Source organism: Sinohyriopsis cumingii, chromosome 13, assembly GCF_028554795.1.
Source record: "Sinohyriopsis cumingii isolate HCF-2022 chromosome 13, ASM2855479v2, whole genome shotgun sequence".
NCBI classification, from domain to species: Eukaryota; Metazoa; Mollusca; class Bivalvia; order Unionida; family Unionidae; genus Sinohyriopsis; species Sinohyriopsis cumingii.
Genome location: NC_142973.1, coordinates 17908335 through 17928621, shown reverse-complemented (window position 1 = coordinate 17928621; position 20287 = coordinate 17908335). Strand labels below are relative to the sequence as shown.

Below are 20287 nucleotides of genomic sequence, written 5' to 3'. Positions count from 1 at the left end.
GATTTTTTAGCACATGGTAGCAGTCATTTTAGTTAGCAATGTGCTTAGACCATGTACAATTTCCAAAAGTACAATATCCAAAGAAATATCATCCACATTACATTAATGTAGTATAGAGGTATGCAAACAACTTAACCTTACATATGTCACTCTCTCAAAAGTACATAATAATTGGTGAGCACCCTCTTTACTACATTTAAGAGATGCAGGCCTCATGACCAAGGAACTAAAGGAGAAAATGAAGTCGGTTGAATTGAATCTGAAGCAAAAGAAACTGAAATTGAAGTGGCTGTGCCTGGAGGCCACAAGGCAGCATGAGTGCCGTCTCAAACTCAAATGAACTCTCGAAGATATAGTGGAAGAACATCCTCCATACAAGGGATGGATGCGGTAGACCTGCCATCACAGACAACAATCTGGATCTTCTCAAAGCCAATTGCATTGATTGGTGCTGCTACCAGCGGCTTTCGCATGAATTGTGATCATGTAAGACACAAGATGACCCACATAAAATCATATCAAAAGAAGGCTATCATCTGTCGAGGTCAGCGACGTATCTGTGGCTTCTTTCAAGACAATCCAGCGCAATGGAAGGTAACGTCACATAAAGACCGTACCTGTGAAACTGACAAGAGCTGCCAATACCACTCAAGACTCACAAAGATGCAGCATTTGCATTTGCATCTATGTCATACCTAGGTGAAATCTGTTCTATATTTGCAGTAGACATGTGGTTCTACCTCAGCCAAGATGACAAGGCTAAAGTGCCACTTGGAATCCTGGCAGCGACAAAGTATGCACCTTTACTTATGCTTCTCGAGCATACAGTGCATTTGCCAGATCACGACTTTGCTGTTGCATCCCGCTATAAACTAATCCCATCTGTCTATGCTGCCTGTGTTGTGACTCCAGGAAAGCTAGTCGTTGCTGTAACAGACTCTAGTCCTACGTATATTGTCGTGCATTCAGTGAAACACGGCAGTAGTACAGCTTTTACGCATGGTCATGATACGGAACGTCTGCGCTCAATTCCAAGTTTCCATCCAGTGATGTACACAGCTGATGGTCATGTGAAACCAATAGTGGTCGTGGCGAGTGATGGAGGACCAGACGAGAATCCAAGATTTCCCAAACCTCTACATGTTGCAGCCACTAGATTTGTTGACCTGGATCTGGATGTGTATTTGTCAGGCACTCACGCACCACATTATTCAGCCTACAATGGAGTTGAGTGCCAGATGGCACCACTGAGCCAAGAGCTAGCTGGTATAGTGCTACCTCATGATCACTACGGGTAACATCTCAGTGCATCAGGAAAACCAGAAATTTGCGAAAGCAGGAAAAACACTGGCATAAGTATGGTCCGCAGTCATATTAGATAAGCATGATGTCCATGCAGAATGTATTGATCCAGTAGAGCGTGAATCACCCAGTGAACCAGAAGTTAAATGGGTCGCGCATCACATCAGAGTCAATATTTTCTGCCAATTATTAAGTGTGATGATTCCGGCTACTGTCTCCCAAGGTGCACCTCATGGAAAAATTACTTTCCTGAATCTTTCCTGCCCGAACCTGTTGTACTGACACATTCTGCAGCTGGTCTTAGCTTTCCTGATCCAGAATCTGTAACGGATCTGACACACATGTACTACAGTTCACTTGTTCAGCGGTTAGCTTTTGAATCATCAACAGTTCCTTTGAACGCGTCATTAGATATGCACTGTCCGTCACTTGCATGACCTGAAATTATCAAGTGCACATGTTCCATGTGCAGCATGTATCATTCCTCGCAGGCCAGTGTAAAATGACATCATTCACACTACTGAGTCTGTTGACAGTGAGAACAATCAAAAGCTGGAGTATGACATCAGCAACATTGTGGATATTGAGACGGTGGCCCAGCAGACTGCAGCTAATGCTGCTTTTCTTCAGCCTGACATTGTGCCTGTTGACGATATTCCTATAATACGTAACCTGTTGGACTGGTTCAGTCGGCATTTGAATTATAGTGGACACTAGACAAACTTTTTAAAATTACGCATCTTATTTATTTGATGAAGCCAGACATTCAACGCCAGTGGACTATATGTTTTATTAAACACGTTAATATTATTAATCCTTGGTTGTTTCTGCGTAAACTAAACATAGGCCGCTCTGTAGCATTCAGGGTGTGTGTGTGCATCAAGTGTGTGTACTGAGGGGGGTGTCAAGCTTTGCCAGAGTTTGGCGTACATACATAATGGATCGCCCCTTACCTAGGGTGGGTTGATTCTAACCTTTCTATACCCCTTACTCTAATATTCTACTGATCTAGATTGATCCAAAGGTCTGTACTGGGGTGATAACCCATACTATAGAGTTGGGCTGATTCCAGAAGCTGAGCAGGCAAGAATGCTTAATGGTGTAATTATTGCTTAAAGATAAGGAAATCTTTCTTTTTAAATTGTTTTCTTTTAGTCAGAATGCTTGTCTAGTCAAGGGGGTTGAAATTAGTGGTATTCCACTAGCCCAAGGCTAGTAAATTAACTGTTGGACCAGTTCATAATTTCAATAGTCTCATAGCTGGAAATTGTTCATTTGTTTCCATCATTGTTTTGTGGGATGGACTAGTAAAGATTCAGACACTAGCAAATTTGTCAGTCTGCTAGTTCAGATTACAAAGAATTTATTTTCAATTTTAAGCCTGTAGTCAGAATCAAACTTATGGTGGTGTTGAACATATGAAGGTTTTGTTTCAGTTCCCTGATTTTTAATACTTTCACTTCTGTTTGTGTGCCTTATTGCCCTTTTTGTCTTGTAGCTGGATGCATTACATAGCCAGGGCTCAAGAAGCTTTCATTTGGCAACCTGAACTTGGAATTTTAACTTGTCTTTTAGTGTACTTGCTACTGAATCTACTTAAAATGGTACTCATCCAATAGCACCTTGAGAAAGTAATTTGCCCTTCCTTTCCCAACCACTAATTTCAGTACAAGCGGACATATGAAAATTTTTAGCCCACATAATGGGTTTTCTTTTAGCCATGACTGGAATGAATCTGGTTTTTCTACATGGTGTAAATAGACTGGCTAGTGATATAGGTGGACAATGCTAATATTGTGCCTTTGTTGATGTGACGTTTGCACGCATTGGGGTGGGGTTCTTCCAATATAATTTAATTAAATTATGATGGAAGTTCCACCCTGGCTCGTGAGGTTAGAAAGTTAAATTAGTGATGAGGTAGATTTTCAGCTCTGAGCCCCCAGTCAGCTATGCCGACGGTTAAATTATAGAGAACACGAAGATGAAATTCAATCAATAACAATTTAATAAATTTGATAATTTAAAATGATAACTTCCAATCACTCGTCTTTCCCTCGACCAAGTGACAGCCTAATTCATCCCGTGATTTACAGTGTGAGTTCGATTTTCCCCCTGTCCTTGCATCTACTCATCTCTTTCTTTCCTGCTAATTCCTTCCTTCTTTCCATTCCTCTAACTCCTCCTTCGACTCCGTTTCCCTCTCTACTATCTCCTCCTCCATTTTTCGCTCCCAGTCTCCAACTTCTCCTGACTTCTCTCCTTTCTTCTCCTTTCCTCCGTCTCTCTATCTGAGACTACTGGACCAAACTGTAACTGGTCTGTCCCTCAAAGCTTCCTGTGAAAAACCACAAGGCGTTAACATATGTTTTATCAAATCTCACCTCACACTAGATCATCAATTAATGATCAGATAAGGCCATCACGGTTTCTGTCACGCATGCGTACACATCGAAATTCCCACACACTTCTTGCAGGGTAAACAATGGCGTAATAACACGGTATCAGCGAATTGTCATACAGACATCAATACATTGCGTCAGACAGTATATACACATATATATTTAATCTCATCGTACTACAATCTGACAACAATCAGACGCATGTCTGTACATTACAAGTATTCAACAATGGCAAAATCTGTAATCATATGAACACGTGTGTTAGTCTACTATAAAATACCCACATAGCAAAGTACAATATTAACTCTTACAACGACTAGCAAGTTATATAATTCTTTACAAATATCAACTCATTTCTTCAAAATATGCAAACATATTAACAAAACAAAATAATTATTCCTACTATGTTTCTAGTAATAATAAAGTATACATACGACCTACAATTAAAATGCAGTCGCATTCCGCAAAGACCGAACAAATAGCCCACTGACCTTATTTGAAGCTCTCTGTACTTAGAATTTCCTGCTCTAAGATTTTCCTGCCAATAACAAATGGCTATTCGGAGTTACGCTAACCTCTCCTCTGGGTAATTTCTCTCAGCAAACTAATTCTTGCCAGAAGACGCGGAGATATCATTCTACCCAAATCAGGGTCTCTCCTCTATCTCGATTCTGATTGGCTGGCGCTGTGACCCTGTCCAATCGTCTTAGCGGCCAGTTCAACCTGTCTGTCTGTCTGCAGGGAAAAGAAGTTAAGACTCTCCCACTACTTCAGGCAACTTCTTTTGATCTTGGACAAACATTTCCACACCTAGGTGATAATTGGCTTCGCAACTCTGAGGTCTGGCTCTCCACTTCTAGCTACGGCAATCTTACGTAATGGATTAGTGCTAGCCTTCGGCAATGTTTAACATCAAACAATGGCTTGTCAGAATTACCTTGATTATACATGTTTCAACTGGGCTACTCTGGGTTGGGGTAAACATGACAGTTGAAATTTCCAAAGCTAGCTAACATTCTGTGTAGTTGAATTCAGTTTGTACATGAGCAGTGAAGACTACAAAGTTGAATAAATGCTGAGACTAAACACAAGGGAGATGTACAACTAGTATCAATGTTTATCTCAACTAAATGCTGGTTGGTTTTATAAATGAGAGAAGTATAATTATGGGTCCCTCTAGTGGAAAATATATCAATAAATATTTCTAAAGTTGAGTCACTCTGACTACCTGGATTTGTTATTCAGGGTCCTTAAATTGAAACTTGAGATAGAGTTGCTGGTTTCTTCTTCAGGAAGCCCTATATTACTCCAATTAGCATGTGAATTTCATTTTCATTTTTCTGTTGAGTGCACAAAAGCAGGTCTTAGGGAAGAAATACTTTTGAGTAATCAAGATTTGAATGTAATGTTAATCATCAGTGGTGCCTCTATATCATATCCAGCTATTTTTTTTTACATTGCATTCTTCAGTGTGCAAAAAAGACTGCATTGAAATTCAGGTGTTATATTCTCTGAGACTAATTGGTAGTCACTGCTACCTTTCAAATGTCTAATCATTTTCTTCATCAGGAGGTAGTAGGAAGCGCCCAGCATGGGACCTGAAGGGTCGACTCCAAGATATGGAGGGGCTTTTACGTTCCCAAGATGTCCACAGCCAAACTCTGGCCATGCAACTGACTGACTACAATCAACGCATTGCCCAGTTGGAGTCTCAGAAAGACCAGCTGTCTGATGCTGTCTCACAAAAGGAGCAGCAAACTTCAGATGCCTCAAAGCAAATTTCAAATCTTCGAAATCAGCTAAGGTGAGTTACAGTGTAGTTGCCCTCATCAGAAACAGTAAGTTTAATACAAGCTATTTTCCATGTCTTCAATCTTCAATTCCATATAATTATCTTTATATGTACTGGCTTATATGGCAAAACCAACCTTTCCCTACAGGAATTCCATATAATTATCTTTATAGGTATTGGCTTCTATGGCAAAACCAACCTTTCCCTACAGGAATTCCATATAATTATCTTTATAGGTATTGGCTTCTATGGCAAAACCGACCTTTCCCTACAGGAATTCCATACAATTATCTTTATAGGTATTGGCTTCTATTGCAAAACCAACTTTTCCCTACAGGAATTCCATATAATTATCTTTATAGGTATTGGCTTCTATGGCAAAACCGACCTTTCCCTACAGGAATTCCATATAATTATCTTTATAGGTATTGGCTTCTATGGCAAAACCAACCTTTCCCTACAAGAATTCCATATAATTATTTTTATAGGTATTGGCTTCTATGGCAAAACCAACCTTTCTCTACAGGAATTCCATATAATTATCTTTATAGGTATTGGCTTCTATGGCAAAACCAACCTTTCCCCACTTGAATTCCATATAATTATCTTTATAGGTATTGACTTCAGTGGCAAAACCAATCATTCCCCACAGGAATTTTCTAAAGTTATCTTTTTAGGTACACCACTCCCTTGATAACTCGCGCACATCGGGGTCCAGAAACATCTACCACACTATAAGTGAGGCATGATTTATCGAGGGACCTATAAAATAACCCCAAAACCAATAAAGTGATCGACGACATAAAGGAAAAATAAGGGGGGAGGGGTAGGCAGATTATAGTGTTGAATATTCACTTTATAATCGTGCTGAGATTAACTGTGAATAAATATCTCTTCAAAACGGTGTACTTTGTTAATTATTTCCTCACAGAGCAACATTAATTTCAGGATAAATTACAGTATATTGAGGCGATCATCGAAAACATTATTCCACGTGGTTTCCGTTCGCTTAACATGTGTACTATGTCACTAATTTTTATGTTGAATTGGATACATTCTAGTTTTATTGTTTGATCCAAATTAGACGGTTTTTTTTATATACAAAAGATCGACTCTTTTCGAGAAACAGTGTCGATCGAACGGTAGATTTGACTGCGATAAAAGTAAAATGGAAAACAAAAAACAAGGGTTAATCAGTACTAACATATTTAATGGGTCTACAAATGTAAAACAACATAAATTAGAACAAGTTAATACTTGCCGTTTGTGCCACGCTTGACAAATATCTATTCACTTTCTGAAAAAATCAGTTAATTTTTTTTGTGTGTGTTACTCCTTGGTTTCTCTGCCGCCGAGAAAAATCCCTCAGATTTCTCAACTGCATGAGCTTTACATAGTCAACATTTTGGGTCTCCAGCCACCTTATGGCAGTATCAAACGATTTGATTGCTTCCTGTGCAGAGGAGGGAGGTGGTGCAACATCTGCATCTGCATCACTTTCAACACTTGTGGTACTCCAGTTAGAATCATCTTCTGCTGCAAATTTGTTCGTTATAGAATTAATTATTGTTTCATCTGACATGTATTCGGCTGTGGGGCAATCAATGTCAGCACAAATCCACTCCTCCATATCATCAAGAGAAACGCCCATCTCAGGACCATGAGTCTGTATGTATTTCTCCCAAACAGCCTCGGCATTAATGACATCAGTTTCTCTGAAACCTTCAAAGTCACTATCATCGTCGCTGTCTCTGTTACTGTTTTGCTTTATGTCAAAGGCAGCTCCAAGACCCTTAATCCAGCACCCCAGGTCTGTTGTAATCGATTTTTAATGCAACAAACACTTCTCCAAGTTGCTGATCAAAACAAAGCCGGCATGTAATTAGGTTCTCAGAGAAGTACTCACAGGTTTCGATGTGACGGTCGATTGACTCTTTTCGTGTTTTCAATGAACAGAATATGTTGCGATTATAATGTTTACACTGAAACAGAATTAAAGGATTAGAACGTGACTTTCACACTGGAAGACGTTTAATTGGTGTTTATTTCATTCTCTGTTGCCACCTGTTAGCATTTACCAGAAGTTTTCATTGATTGCTATTTCACCAGACTGTTTATTTACAGTATACTGACAGATATTTATCATAAAAACTTACATAATATATGATATCTTTAAACAGAGGTCTCGCTAGGATTTTAAAACTGGGTCTTTCTGCCTCTGAATTCAATCACTAAATATCAGTACATTTTCTCACCCGGCCGCCAGTCGGAGCCTTTGAACTAGCTGCCTAGCTATTGCGTCATGTTCTTTTTTTTATGTACTCTTATAAAATGGCAACATGTATGTACATCAAGAAGTCTTTCAGTCACTGAATTATTCATTGTAAATATCAGCACAGCTAACTGATCAACACATTTTCCCACAAAGCAGGTGGCTGAAACAGGACTGGCAAATCTTTGAATTTTCCCGCGCACCTATTACATGCGTACTGAGGACTCCCGCCTCAGTGATTTTCTGCATCCCAGATCAAAAATTGGCATCCAGATACGCATAATTAAGCATTTTAGAGATCTCTGAAATTAATTCTTATTTAGAACTTGCAAATTTCAAAATATTGATTCTGTTTTTACGAGCATTAATCACCATTTTCGATGATAAAACGAGCAATGTATCACGGTTTAATTTACCAATTCTTATTGTAATTTTTTCACGTTCAGCATATTTTAAAGATATTTTAAATACATTTTCTCTGGAAAAAATCGGGAGCCAATACAGACACTGCATTATAAGCGCGATTGCGAGTTATCGAGGGAACGGTGTATTGATCTCTTGAAGTAATTTTTCAGTGTCATGTATATCTTTGTACAAACTTTAACACTAAATTACAATTTAACAGCAAATCTTGTAATTCTTAGTAGATTTTCTGTAAAGAAAATTTGAATTACAATCACAGCTGCCCCATTTGTCACTTTTATAATGCAATCAACTTGTCCAAATGGCTATTCCCATTTCACCCAATAAAACTTCCTCATTAAAAGTCATGTATTGATTGGTCTCCTGCATTCCACCATCAACGACAAGGTGTTTCCTAACCAGACAGTGGGAGAGAGGATCAATAAACTAGACAAGTCTCCGCCTGAGAGCAAAAATGGGATTACAAATCCCCAGTCAGAAAATCCCCTATACCCAGAGGGAGATGACACAGTAAAGTCCTGCCATGTGCCAAGAGGATGAAAAACAGATGATTTTTTTTCTTCTTATACTACATGCTAGCTCAGCTTCAAACTGTTTCCTTTAAATACTTTGTCTCTTTCATTGTCTTTTGTTCTAAAATGAACAATATTTCTGAATTGTGTCCACCAGAAAATATTTGAACTTCACATTAATATCTCACCTGGCAAGCATTAAAGTTTGCCGACTATAGAAGCCAGTTACAGACCTGCCAACTCTTATGATTTTGCCTTAAGTGTTATGAAAATTACCCTTAAAATACAGACTTATGGCATACTAGCAAAAACTACTGAAAAATGATCATTGCTGAAAAATCTGGATAATTGGTACATCCATGTTTTATTTGGATCCGGGTTTTCATCTTAGAATGAAATTAGTCCGAGAACCAGACTAACTTTACAGCAGTACCCAAATGGCATCCAGAAAGCAATGCATGTTTAAGACTAAAGGGAAAATAAGCTTCTAGAAAAGTGTTAATAATCAACACAGAAGAATAAAAAGGAGTATTCAGATTCTTGTGAATAAAAGCTGGAAGGGACACAATTACGTTTATTGAACATCACATGCCAGTTTGAGTATGTCTTGTGACGGGAGATAGGATTGCTGTCGTCATGTGAAATGGAAAATAATTTCCAAGAATTATGTCAAGTTGAGAGATAGCAACAAGCCTTTCAGCTGCATAGGGTTTGGAACTAGAGTTTGTGCAACTGTACTAGTGGTGAATAAAGTCTACGTGTACTTTACAAACTTTTAAGTTGAACATAATGTTTATCGGCAATGTGTCAGACTTTTAATTATGTTTTCGAACTTTACAATTATAGCAGTTAAAGATATTGCTACACCTTTCTGAAAACTGGTCAGTCTTACGGAAAATAATCAACTACCTTACTGAGACCGACTCGTCTGGTTTGGCAGGTCTGCATTTATGTGTAAGTAGAGAGGCAGCACCAGTTTCTGCACTCTGTTAGTAATCAAATGATTGTTACATATTCTGGGCTCTTCAATAAATTTGAAATAGCAGAGGGAAGCATAAATATATAATGTATGTTACATTTTGTGTCTGCAACTAACGAAACTTCTGCATAGAATTTAGAACCATTGATGACCATGTGGTTATTTTCCTTAGCCAATATATTTTCACATATTACATTCATTTCAGAAATGTGGTTATTTTCCTTAGCCAATATATTTTCGCATATTACATTCATTTCAGAAATGCTGAAGATGAATTTAATTCAATGAAGAGAAAGTACCAGCAAGAGTTAGATGACCTTAATTTTGCCAATTCCTCTCTTAAGCGACAGAAGGAAGCACTTGAGGGTGATATTTCGGCCCTTCAGCAGGAAACTAGTGGTCTGAAGTCAACAGTGTCTCAGCTGACATCAGCACAGGCAGGGCTTAATGCTGAACTAGAATCAACAAAGGTACAGAGATTGACAGTTTGTTTACCCTTTGTTCTTTTCAGATTAAATGACAACTGTTACAAATTACATCTAGTAAAATATCATTGCTGGTTGCCCAAGTTTTAACAATGGAGAAAATGTGAATATTCAATATTTATTTAAAGTGGCAACTATTTATCTATGAACAGTATGGCCATGGTCGGCCTTAGGCTGATTTGGCCCAATCAGGCCCCGCGCTCAGAGAGGCCCCACACATTAGTAATTTTAAAGCCATGGAAGAAAATTTTAAGTTCAATGTCATATAAAACTTGTTTAAAAGTTTATTTCCAAATGCCATGCTCACAGGGGGCCCACGTGTAAATCCAGAAGACTTGCCAAAATGATCCAAATGAGGTTCCGCATTTGCTAAGGCGATTCATGAGTATGACAACCAGTTAAAAAGCTTTCAGCTTGTCTTGTTTATCTTGACCATCGTAACTGTAAAAGATCTTTGCCAAGTATTTATTTTCTCTCTTTCTTTTTTCTTTTGTTTTTCCTCCCAAAAATACACAATCTATATTTGAACTCTTAAGGTCCATATACCTTACAACATCTTTAGTGGTAAAATATATTGGTAAAGAGCATGGGTGGAACCTTTCCTGTTTTGGCTGAAATTCCCTTCTCCTTTTTTTATACAGACCTTTTTTCCTTTTGTCTTTTTGTTAACACTCAGGCAGACATGTACCATTTTTATATTATTATTATTATTATTATTATTATTATTATTATTATTATTATTATTATTATAATATCACTAGTGTGGGAAAGAAAGTAACAAGACACCAAGACAATCTATATCACAGACATGATTTTTCTCCGTTTTAAAGGGGAATTCTGCTTTTCTCCTGACTTGAATCAGATTTTTCTTGATATAGTCCATTTTTTATATCATCTCCGGGTGCCCTGAGTGGCTGAGTCTTCTAAAGCTCTCACTGTTACAGATCACTGCCGTCTCACCTCTGTCTGTGTGGGTTCAAGTCTTGGGTTCGGCCAATGTGGGTATGTGAAAAGCTTGCCAGTAGCTTCTTGTGGGTCGGTGGTTCTTTCTGGGGTTTTCCCCAGTTCTTCCTCCTCCATTAATACTGGCCGCCATGTATAGCCTATCTTGTGCTGAAAAATGGCGTTAAACCCCACAACAACAACAAAATGTCATCTCCGATTCGGCTTTTTAAAAACAGTCAGTCCAAATTCGTTATGCATTGACCCTTGTAAATTATTTGTTCCATATATTAGTTAGCACACAAATATTGTAAAGAGTATTCTGATTGGTCAAAGGTTTAAATTCATCCAATGAATCTTCATGTAATGGAAACTAATGGCAAAGGAAAGAACAAGCATGCTTGCAAAACAAGGCTTCCCGAGTTGTTGAGAGAAACCGTGACACGAAAATTTTAGATAAATTTTTTTAAAAATGTATGGAAATGGGAATGGCTGGAGCGAAAAGTTGATGGAAATTTAGTTGGTCAGTTTATAAGAAAACTGAATGCTAGAGGACTGGCATTTTTTGATCTCTGCTTTATGGTAATTGCAGTTGGAAGAGTTTGGAACAGCACCTACAAAAGAAGCTGCATACGGAAAAATTGAAACTCAGAAGGCATCTTGAGAAAGTGCAATTCATTACTATAAGAAGAAAGATTTCATGTACGAGAGAACAGATGTAGCTCTGTCAGAATATGCACACTGCATGTTGCCAATACAAGCACCAGCTTGAAAGGATAAAGGATCTCATTGAGAAGGAAAAGAAATGATTGCATATTGAGCCCAAAAAGTCAGTGGTGACAAAAAGGAAGGCAAAAGAAATCTTTGCCAAAGCCACAAAAAGAACTTGACTGGCGTTTCAACAGGTTGTGTCCATTGGAGAAAAAGACGTGAATGTATAGGATTACTTGTATATTACCGCTCCGGTGGCCTAGTGGTTAGAGCGTCCGCCTCGGTTTCAGGAGGTCGTGGGTTCGGTACTTGGCCAAGTCATACCAAAGACTTATTTACAAAAATGGCACTAACAGCTGCCTTGCTTGGTGCTCAGCATTAAGAGGTTAGTGTTAGAACTGGTCAGCCTGGTGTCAGGATAATGTGACTGGGTGGGACTAATTGCTACATGTCTGCAGCATGATGCCCCAGTGCTAGACATCACTATAAACTGCCACACTGCAGACATCATAGCGATATGACTGAAAAATTGTTAAAGTTACATTAAAAATCTAAGTCACACACACACACACACACTGTAGGAAAAAGTAAAGTAAAGAATGCAAAAGAACAAAACTGCTTACAACAAACTGCAGTTGCTTGAATAGTTAAAACTATATTATTACCTGTATGAGCACAAATCTAATTGCCTTTCAAATCAATCACAAATCTAATTGCCTATCAAATCAATCACAGATCTAATTACCTGTCAAATCAATCACTTACACCACAGTTTTGTCTGCAACATGAAAGGTGCCTGATTATGCCAGCAACAACAATAAGCTAATCAGATATTACAGCACGTGTATGATCCCTTAAAGCACGGTCCATAAACTCAGATTCCCCTGTTTGTATACTGAACTAAAAACATGACCAAGTTGCCACTTCCTCAATACAATTAGCTGGCAGTAAGTTTTTTGTTCAGAGACCATCAAAGTGCTGTTGTTGGCAGTGATCCGTAACGGTGAGCGCTTTAGACCACTCGGCCACTCAAGTGACCATCAAAGTGCAAAAATGCCAACGAAACTGAAAGACTGAAATCACTCCTATGTTTGTGCCTGCCTTCTGAATGGACCAAAAATCAACCAATACACTTGACAATAAATTATTACTAAAGAAAAGACTTAAAATCACTTACACAGCTAGTATGCTAAATAAATCATGGAGACCAACAAATGCATCTCAGGAAGAGTAATTGATTGATAACAAAACTGCATTAGTGTGACTAATTTTCACAGTCAAGTGACTTGTATTTTCATCTTTGGTTCATCAAACTCAGAATATCATGGACTTAAGTTCACCTATAGAAGAAAAACCAACGATACCAAATCAAAGTCAGTATGCCTAATTAATATGGCTGGATGACTTGCATTTATCATATTTATTTGTTACACTCTATTTCACTTAAACTCGTGAACTTTTATGTAGAGTTTAGTAGTTTTTGCTTTTCACGTGTGGCATCCCCAAAAATATCGGATCCTATTTCACGTTTTCATGTTAATTGGTATTCATGCATTGATTATTAAAATGTTAATTATAATGGAGATGGGGTATGCAGTTTTAGCATAATCTTATAACAAGAATTTTTTTATGTGTGATTGTTGCAGTAAATTGGTATATTGTTTACAATAAGTAAATTGGCTCCAATGAGTTAATGTTTCTTATGTAAGGATGTTCTTACTCTAAATAAAATTTGTGTCTAACCAGCAGTCATAAAAATTGGCATGTATATACATCTTGACAAAAGCAACTCAGCAGTACAAAAACAAGGTTACTGTGATCTAATTGTTAAGCTTGAGTGACTTGTAATTTTAGATTGTTCTCAGCAATGTAATAAGTTTGTTCTATTTCAAGCTGTTCTTAGACCAGTCAATAAAGGATGGAAAGGATAAAGATGCAGAGATACAGAAGCTGAAGGAAGAGATTCTGGCCCATCTTGCAACTATAGAGGAAAATAATGCCAAACTGAGGGAACATGAGACTGAGCGTAGAAAATTACACAACTCAATCCAGGAATTAAAGGTAAATGATTTGCATTCTTATCCACAGGCTTTAAGTTCATAATCATCCTTTTAATGTCCCTTTTAATTGCTTTGATGCATGTATAGTGACATTGCCTGTCCAGCCATGAGTTTGCATTTAGGTCAGTTTGAAGCACTTTGGTGGAGCATTCATGTTCCATTAAGATATTTCTTGTTCTTGTTGTCACTGATATTTCAACTAATGTGGCACACAGGTCAAGCAAATTGTAGTAAAGTTTCTTTGACTTAGCAGTCTCGGATTCGGCTAATGTGGTTTAGTGAGAAAGTTTGCCAGTAGCTTCTCGTGGGTTGGTGGTTCTTTCCGGGGCTTTTCTGGGTTCTTCCTCCACCATTAATACTGGCCGCCATGTATAGCCTATCTTGTGCTGAAAAGTGGCGTTAAACCCTACAACAACAACAAAAAGGAGCAAAATCACTTCAAAATCTCTATTTTTAAGAAATGCATGCTGGATCCTAGATTTCTTCCTATGAAAGATTGTTGTCTCCATTCACCAAAGGATTTGACAAACTGTATGCCATTTTTCTGATAAATGACCATCCACTGTTTGTTTGTTTTTTTAGCTCACCTGGCCATAAGAGCAAATGAGCTTATGGAAGGCCCTGCATCCATCAACATTTAAATTCTGAAGCACTGGATCAAATTTGGCCAAGAGCATGCTGTTTTGAAGGGCTTTCAAATTTATACAAATAAGGCTTCGTGGTCTTTCAGATTTATATGAATGATGCTAGTTGTATATCAAATATGACAGCAGTTACAAAAATAGAAAACTTAAAAACAATTTCTAATAAACATTGTTCAGAATTGACCAGATTGGACAGAAATATGGTAACTGTTACCAAAAAAAAGTAGAGTAACCTTAAAATGTGCTCTCAAAAACCACTCTCCAGAGTCTAACACATAAATATCTTTCAAGTTGGTATAAATGATGTTGATATGCCCTCAAATGTGGTGTCCAATAGTATAAAGAGGAATTCTTCTCTAAGTGCTGTGCACATGAAGGCAGGGTTGCTTGATTTAAATCATGCCCAGAAAATCATTCCAATGTTTTTTTTTAATTTTATTAAATAAGACACTACACAGATTGTGTGTAAATAGCATTAAAATATCTTAATTAAAAATTTAAGTCTAAATACATGTTGGATCTGCTCAAATAACTATAATTATGGGTTTGAACATTAAATTATTAAAACATTCAGAATGTAATTCTGATATCTATATAAACACTAGTAGGATGATAGGATCAGGTCAGCTAATTGTAATTGTCCATTGTGTGGCCATTTAATTCTTTAATTGGCTTCAGACTGCTAAATATAGCAAGACTGGCTTCTTTCAGTTTCAATTATGTGATAGTTGTTGGTCTGAGTATCTTGAAGGAATGAAGCCAATTGCAGTGGCTCTTAGTGAAGTGTAGAGGAACAGCTGGATGGTCAGTCAGGCTGTTGACATATGGCACAGGCTAAAATGGACCTAGCTGCTCTACAGCAACATAGAGAGATCAACAAATTCAAGACTTGTGCCAAGGAGGCCCTCACTCCTATTCACTTTCTTGACAATATTTTTGATCCCAGGTACATAGGTAGGAACCTCGTCAGTGAGCAAATTGACTGTATTATGAAATACGGCAGTTGGCTGACTGCACAATTTTCATGCATTTGGTTGATTGGTTGTTTATCAATTAGCACAAATCATGTCCTTGAATAGTCGAGGTTTATACAGTTTTTTAGACTATTACTAGTAAACACTACACCTGGAAACCAATATTCAGCCTGGTTGAAAAAAAACAAAAGACCAATGTGGACCTGAGGCCACTCACCTGACTGACATCAGTCTGATAGCTTAAGAGCAGTTGGCCAAGAAATTTGACCATCGGGATGCTTCTGTAGAAATTTCTTCTAGAACTGTTGATGATAACAACTATTTTAAGGTCTGTTTATTTTTATGCATCTTCATCCATATTTAATGGCAAATCAGCATAATTTGTTCCTGACCTAAAGGCTATATGACAGGATGCGTTCTGTGTTGCATGCAAGTAACAATTTTAAGAGGTGATTTGTCATCAGAGACAAGGGTTTACACGGAAAATAACCAGTGTAAACTTTGGTTAAATGAAGACAAAAATAGTCTGAAATATACTTATGAATTGACAACTTACATTTGTGTAGTACACTTCTCAAGGTGTTTAACAATTATGTGTATATGAAAAATCCATGAATTCAATTATTAGATCATATGTTCAAAATTTCATGCCTCTGTCACATCCCATTAGAAAACACAAATAACACTTATAAAAAAATGGTAGTCCTCTCTTGACCTATATCCCATTGCCAACAAACATGTGTCATTATGCAATTCGCTCTGATAGTCCTTTTCCCCAGTAGCACATGGTTGTATAGTTGTTTACATGCTACATGTACGTTACTTAAATTGGCCTAGATTTTGGTCACCAAAGACAACAATCATCTTGCCGAGGCAACCAAGGGGATGAGTCTATTAGAAAAATGAAAACATGAACAAATTCAAAAGTTTAGCAAACATACTTGCGAAATGTCCCACCTTAAGTTGAATTGATGGTTAAATATATATATAGTTTCAGAGATTGGAAATTACGTTTTATGTGACCATTGGTAGTGATCTTAAGCATAAATGCAAACAGGAAAACTTTCAAAGCGCAATAAATGTGTTTATATCACTATGGAAAATGGAACAATCATTCTGATTCCATTGCTTTTATTGAAGTTTGGTTCTCACTTCCTTTGATGAAAGGTCCTTTATAGTCCTTTATATTTATTGAAGATTGTAGTTGGCTTGCTTTTGCTTGCTTTGATGAAGGTACATGTGCAATGGAAATTGCCTGTAAAGGCCATCTTTGGAGGACTAAACAAATGTCTGTATTTTATTGCAGGGGCAACGTCAAACAATTGTAGAGCATTCATTGGGACATAATTATTTTTTCATTTGCTTAATATTTATACAGAATGATCAGTGCTTCAAATGTAATCAGTTTTCTTTGACGTTTCAGCAAAACTATTTTTTCTGGTACATTTAAAATAAAAATTTTGCAATCATTTTGTTGATTATAGCGTTCCTTGTTCCCACCGTATGAGGTGGTTGATTGTACCTAATCCAGTAGCATGATTATTGGAGTTCTATTACAGCATACAGTACTAAAGCCAGATGTCAGAAAAGCAGATGATGATATAACAAAGCACTGTTAAGGTGGTTTGTCAATATGAACAAAGAATTTGTTTTTTTAACAATAGATAGATTCCAGTGCATTTTATATCCAAGTTTGAAGCTTCCTTTCATGGTGCCCTTGAATTTCTCCACTCCAAACCCAAGATTGTATATACAAGTTTTAACAGCCAAAAATGTTATTGTCCCAAAAATCACCTAATGGTATATTCTGTTGCCAATGAAGGGAAAAAAATTTGCAAATATGGTGAAGCCCAGCATGATCCTTGAAATGTTTTCTTTTTCCAGTATCTGTGGCCATATTTTATGGCAGTTCCAAATCTTCTGTACAAATACAGAAGGCCTTCATGATGGGATGTTTACTCTCTAATTTGGACAATTTCTACTGAGTGGATATTGAGACAAACCTTTAAAATGTTTGCCTTATTTATTATTGTACCAGCAGAATTATTTGATGGCAAATCAGTATCATTTACATAAGCTTAAAAAGCAAGTGCTTTCGTCAGATTAGATCTATGTTGAATGGTATTTGAGAAGTTGGTTAAAGGTATTTCCCTTTTCAGTAATAGTGGCAATATTTGGTTGAATACAAGGGTTATGGTTAGTTTAGCAGGTCATTTCATCGTATTAAGTTGTACTGTACATTTTAGTTATTAATTTATCATTTCTAACCTGCCAGAAATACATTTTATTTCAGGGTAACATCCGAGTGTTCTGCAGAGTTAGACCTCTGATTGGTGAGGAGACTCTAGGAAATGATGGTACATTGCAGCACATGAACTTCCCTGATACTGAAGGCAAAATTTTAGAGCTAGAGAAAACTGGTGATGTTAGTCTCAATGAGGTATTTATTATTATTCAGCATTTAGAAAAGATTTCTTGCATACATATGGATCTCAGCACAATAGCTTGAATTTCTAGAATAATTAAAGATCCCATGATTCAAAATGGCAGTGATCAGATTTGTTTTTACATGTCTTTTATTGACTGAGAGAATATATTTAGGTCCAGTTTTGTATTGTAGAAATATTTAGCAAGACACTCCAATTTTTTTTAACTTTTTTTATTTATTTATTTATTTTTATTTTTTATTGTTACTCATTTAGCAAATTATGGCAAAATGATGTAGTCAGTTAGGATAAATTTTATGGTAGTGCTTAAATGAAGTTAGTTGGACCAGACTGTTCAAATACTGCCATCATTTTAAATGATGGAATAACTTTTTGGATGAAAGCTAATCACAAATTTATTTAGCAGTTATCCGTTGCTTCTTTTTCAGAGTACCATATCAGCAGCAAGAAGAGGAAACAATAAGTATGAATTTAATTTTGACAAGGTTTTCCAGCCCACTTCTACACAAGCCGAGATCTTTGAGGAAATCTCTCAGCTCATTCAGGTAGAAATCTTGTGCCAGATGTAACTTGACAAGATGTAGTTATAATACTGGTTCCCAGTTCAAAATTTCTATTGATTTCCCTGGTAATTGACATTGCTTTTAGACCTTCATCATGATCAGTTAAAATTTCTGTGCATTTTTATTCCCTAAGTATGCAAAACTGGGCAATAAAGCTATTGCTGTTTGTCTGTCTGTCTGTATCCACACACATTTTTGTTTCCAGAGCAAAGGATTCAAACCATTCAGGGTATCTCTATGAAACCTGGTACATAACTAGTGATTCAGATAGTCCTTTTGCGATTCGCAGATAGGCCTTTTGCTATTCACAGATCGGCCTTTTGTGATTTGCAGCTAGGCCTTTTGCTATTCACAGATAGGCCTTTTGCTATCACAGATAGGCCTTTTGTAATTGAGATAGGCCTTTTGTGATTCAGATAGGCCTTTTGCTATTCACAGATAGGCCTTTTGCTATTCACAGATAGGCCTTTTGCTATTCACAGATATACCTATTGCTATTCAGTTTTTTTAGTTCAGTATTTTTTCTGTCCATACATTATCATCGTTGTTGTTACCAGGGCACAGCTCTCAAACCATTTAAGGTACCTCCACCAAACTTGTTATACATATTAGACTTGTGATCGAAGTTTGCCTTAAGCTATTTAAATGTTCTTCAGATTTTGTGTATTTTATTGTTTGCCCATGTATCAATTATCCATACCTTTATTTCTGAGATATAACTCGGTGTTGAAGAGCTTCATTGAAACTTAGTACACATATTGTACTGGTTGTCACAGTTGCTATTCAGTATTCTTCAGTCTTAAAAGCCTTATGCTTTATCTGTACATTAATTATTCCACCATTTGTATATTATTTTCTTAATTTGTTAAGATACTTGTATGAATTTTAGTATGCATATTGGAGCAGCGGTCCATATGTACATTTTCCTCTTCAAATTAGTTCAGTTTCAGAGTTTTTAATGTTTTTGTATTTTTTTCTGTCCATTATTGAACTATTGTATCTATGAAATTTGACGCACAAATTTAAACTGGTGATGTGCATATGTTTTTTGCCATTTACCATTCTTCAATATCAGTATGTGTATGTTTTGTCCATTGTTTATTCATCATGCATCCACCATTTACACTTTAATTTCTGGAGCAAAATTCTTGATGCATATCTCTTTACTCACTTTTAGCAGATATTGTTGCAGGACAGGAAATGTAGACGACACTGTCTTTGTTCACTTGTGTCCTTTTCACTCCCCCATTTAGCCCTCCTCCCACTATCAAACACACACACACACACAGAGTAGGGTATGTAAGATTATATAGCTATGTTTTTCCATCTGTCTGTTAACATTTTAGTGTTAAATCATAATTTGCAAACTGATACAGGTACTTTAATCAAGCTTGGTATATATGCCAGGCCAGTTGAGAGATGTTCATTTTATGCATTCATTATTGTTTTATTTTACCATGGAAACTAGAGTGCTACCTTGATGAATATGGTTGATTGTCTTTTCTTGACAATCTTCTGATGTAGGAATCCCACCACAACCATCATCATAGTTCTTCCATCTCATGTGTGACAAATTTTCTTTCCATGCAGAAACTTGTTAAAATAACGTGATAAATAAAATTAAAAAAATAAATTTTAAGTGGTATGTCAAGAATACTTACAGTAGGTTGGGCCTGGTTTTTGTTTTTTCTAGTCTGAATTTTACTGACTTGCTGTGGGCATCCGTGTCAAATGGATACATGCCCATGGTTTCAAGATATTAACTTTGTCAACAATTAATGA

At 36.9% G+C, this 20287-nt stretch overlaps 1 protein-coding gene across 1 annotated transcript in view; it reads left to right on the top strand.

The window, feature by feature from the left end:
* Positions 1–20287, top strand: part of LOC149785001 (carboxy-terminal kinesin 2-like) — a 74655-nt gene that overhangs the window by 26757 nt on the left and 27611 nt on the right. The window contains exons 5-9 of the mRNA XM_089978697.1: positions 5271–5505; positions 9939–10149; positions 13711–13878; positions 17789–17935; positions 18371–18487. Of these exons, the coding sequence (XP_089834823.1) occupies positions 5271–5505; positions 9939–10149; positions 13711–13878; positions 17789–17935; positions 18371–18487 (878 nt within the window). The remainder of the gene's footprint in view (positions 1–5270; positions 5506–9938; positions 10150–13710; positions 13879–17788; positions 17936–18370; positions 18488–20287) is intronic.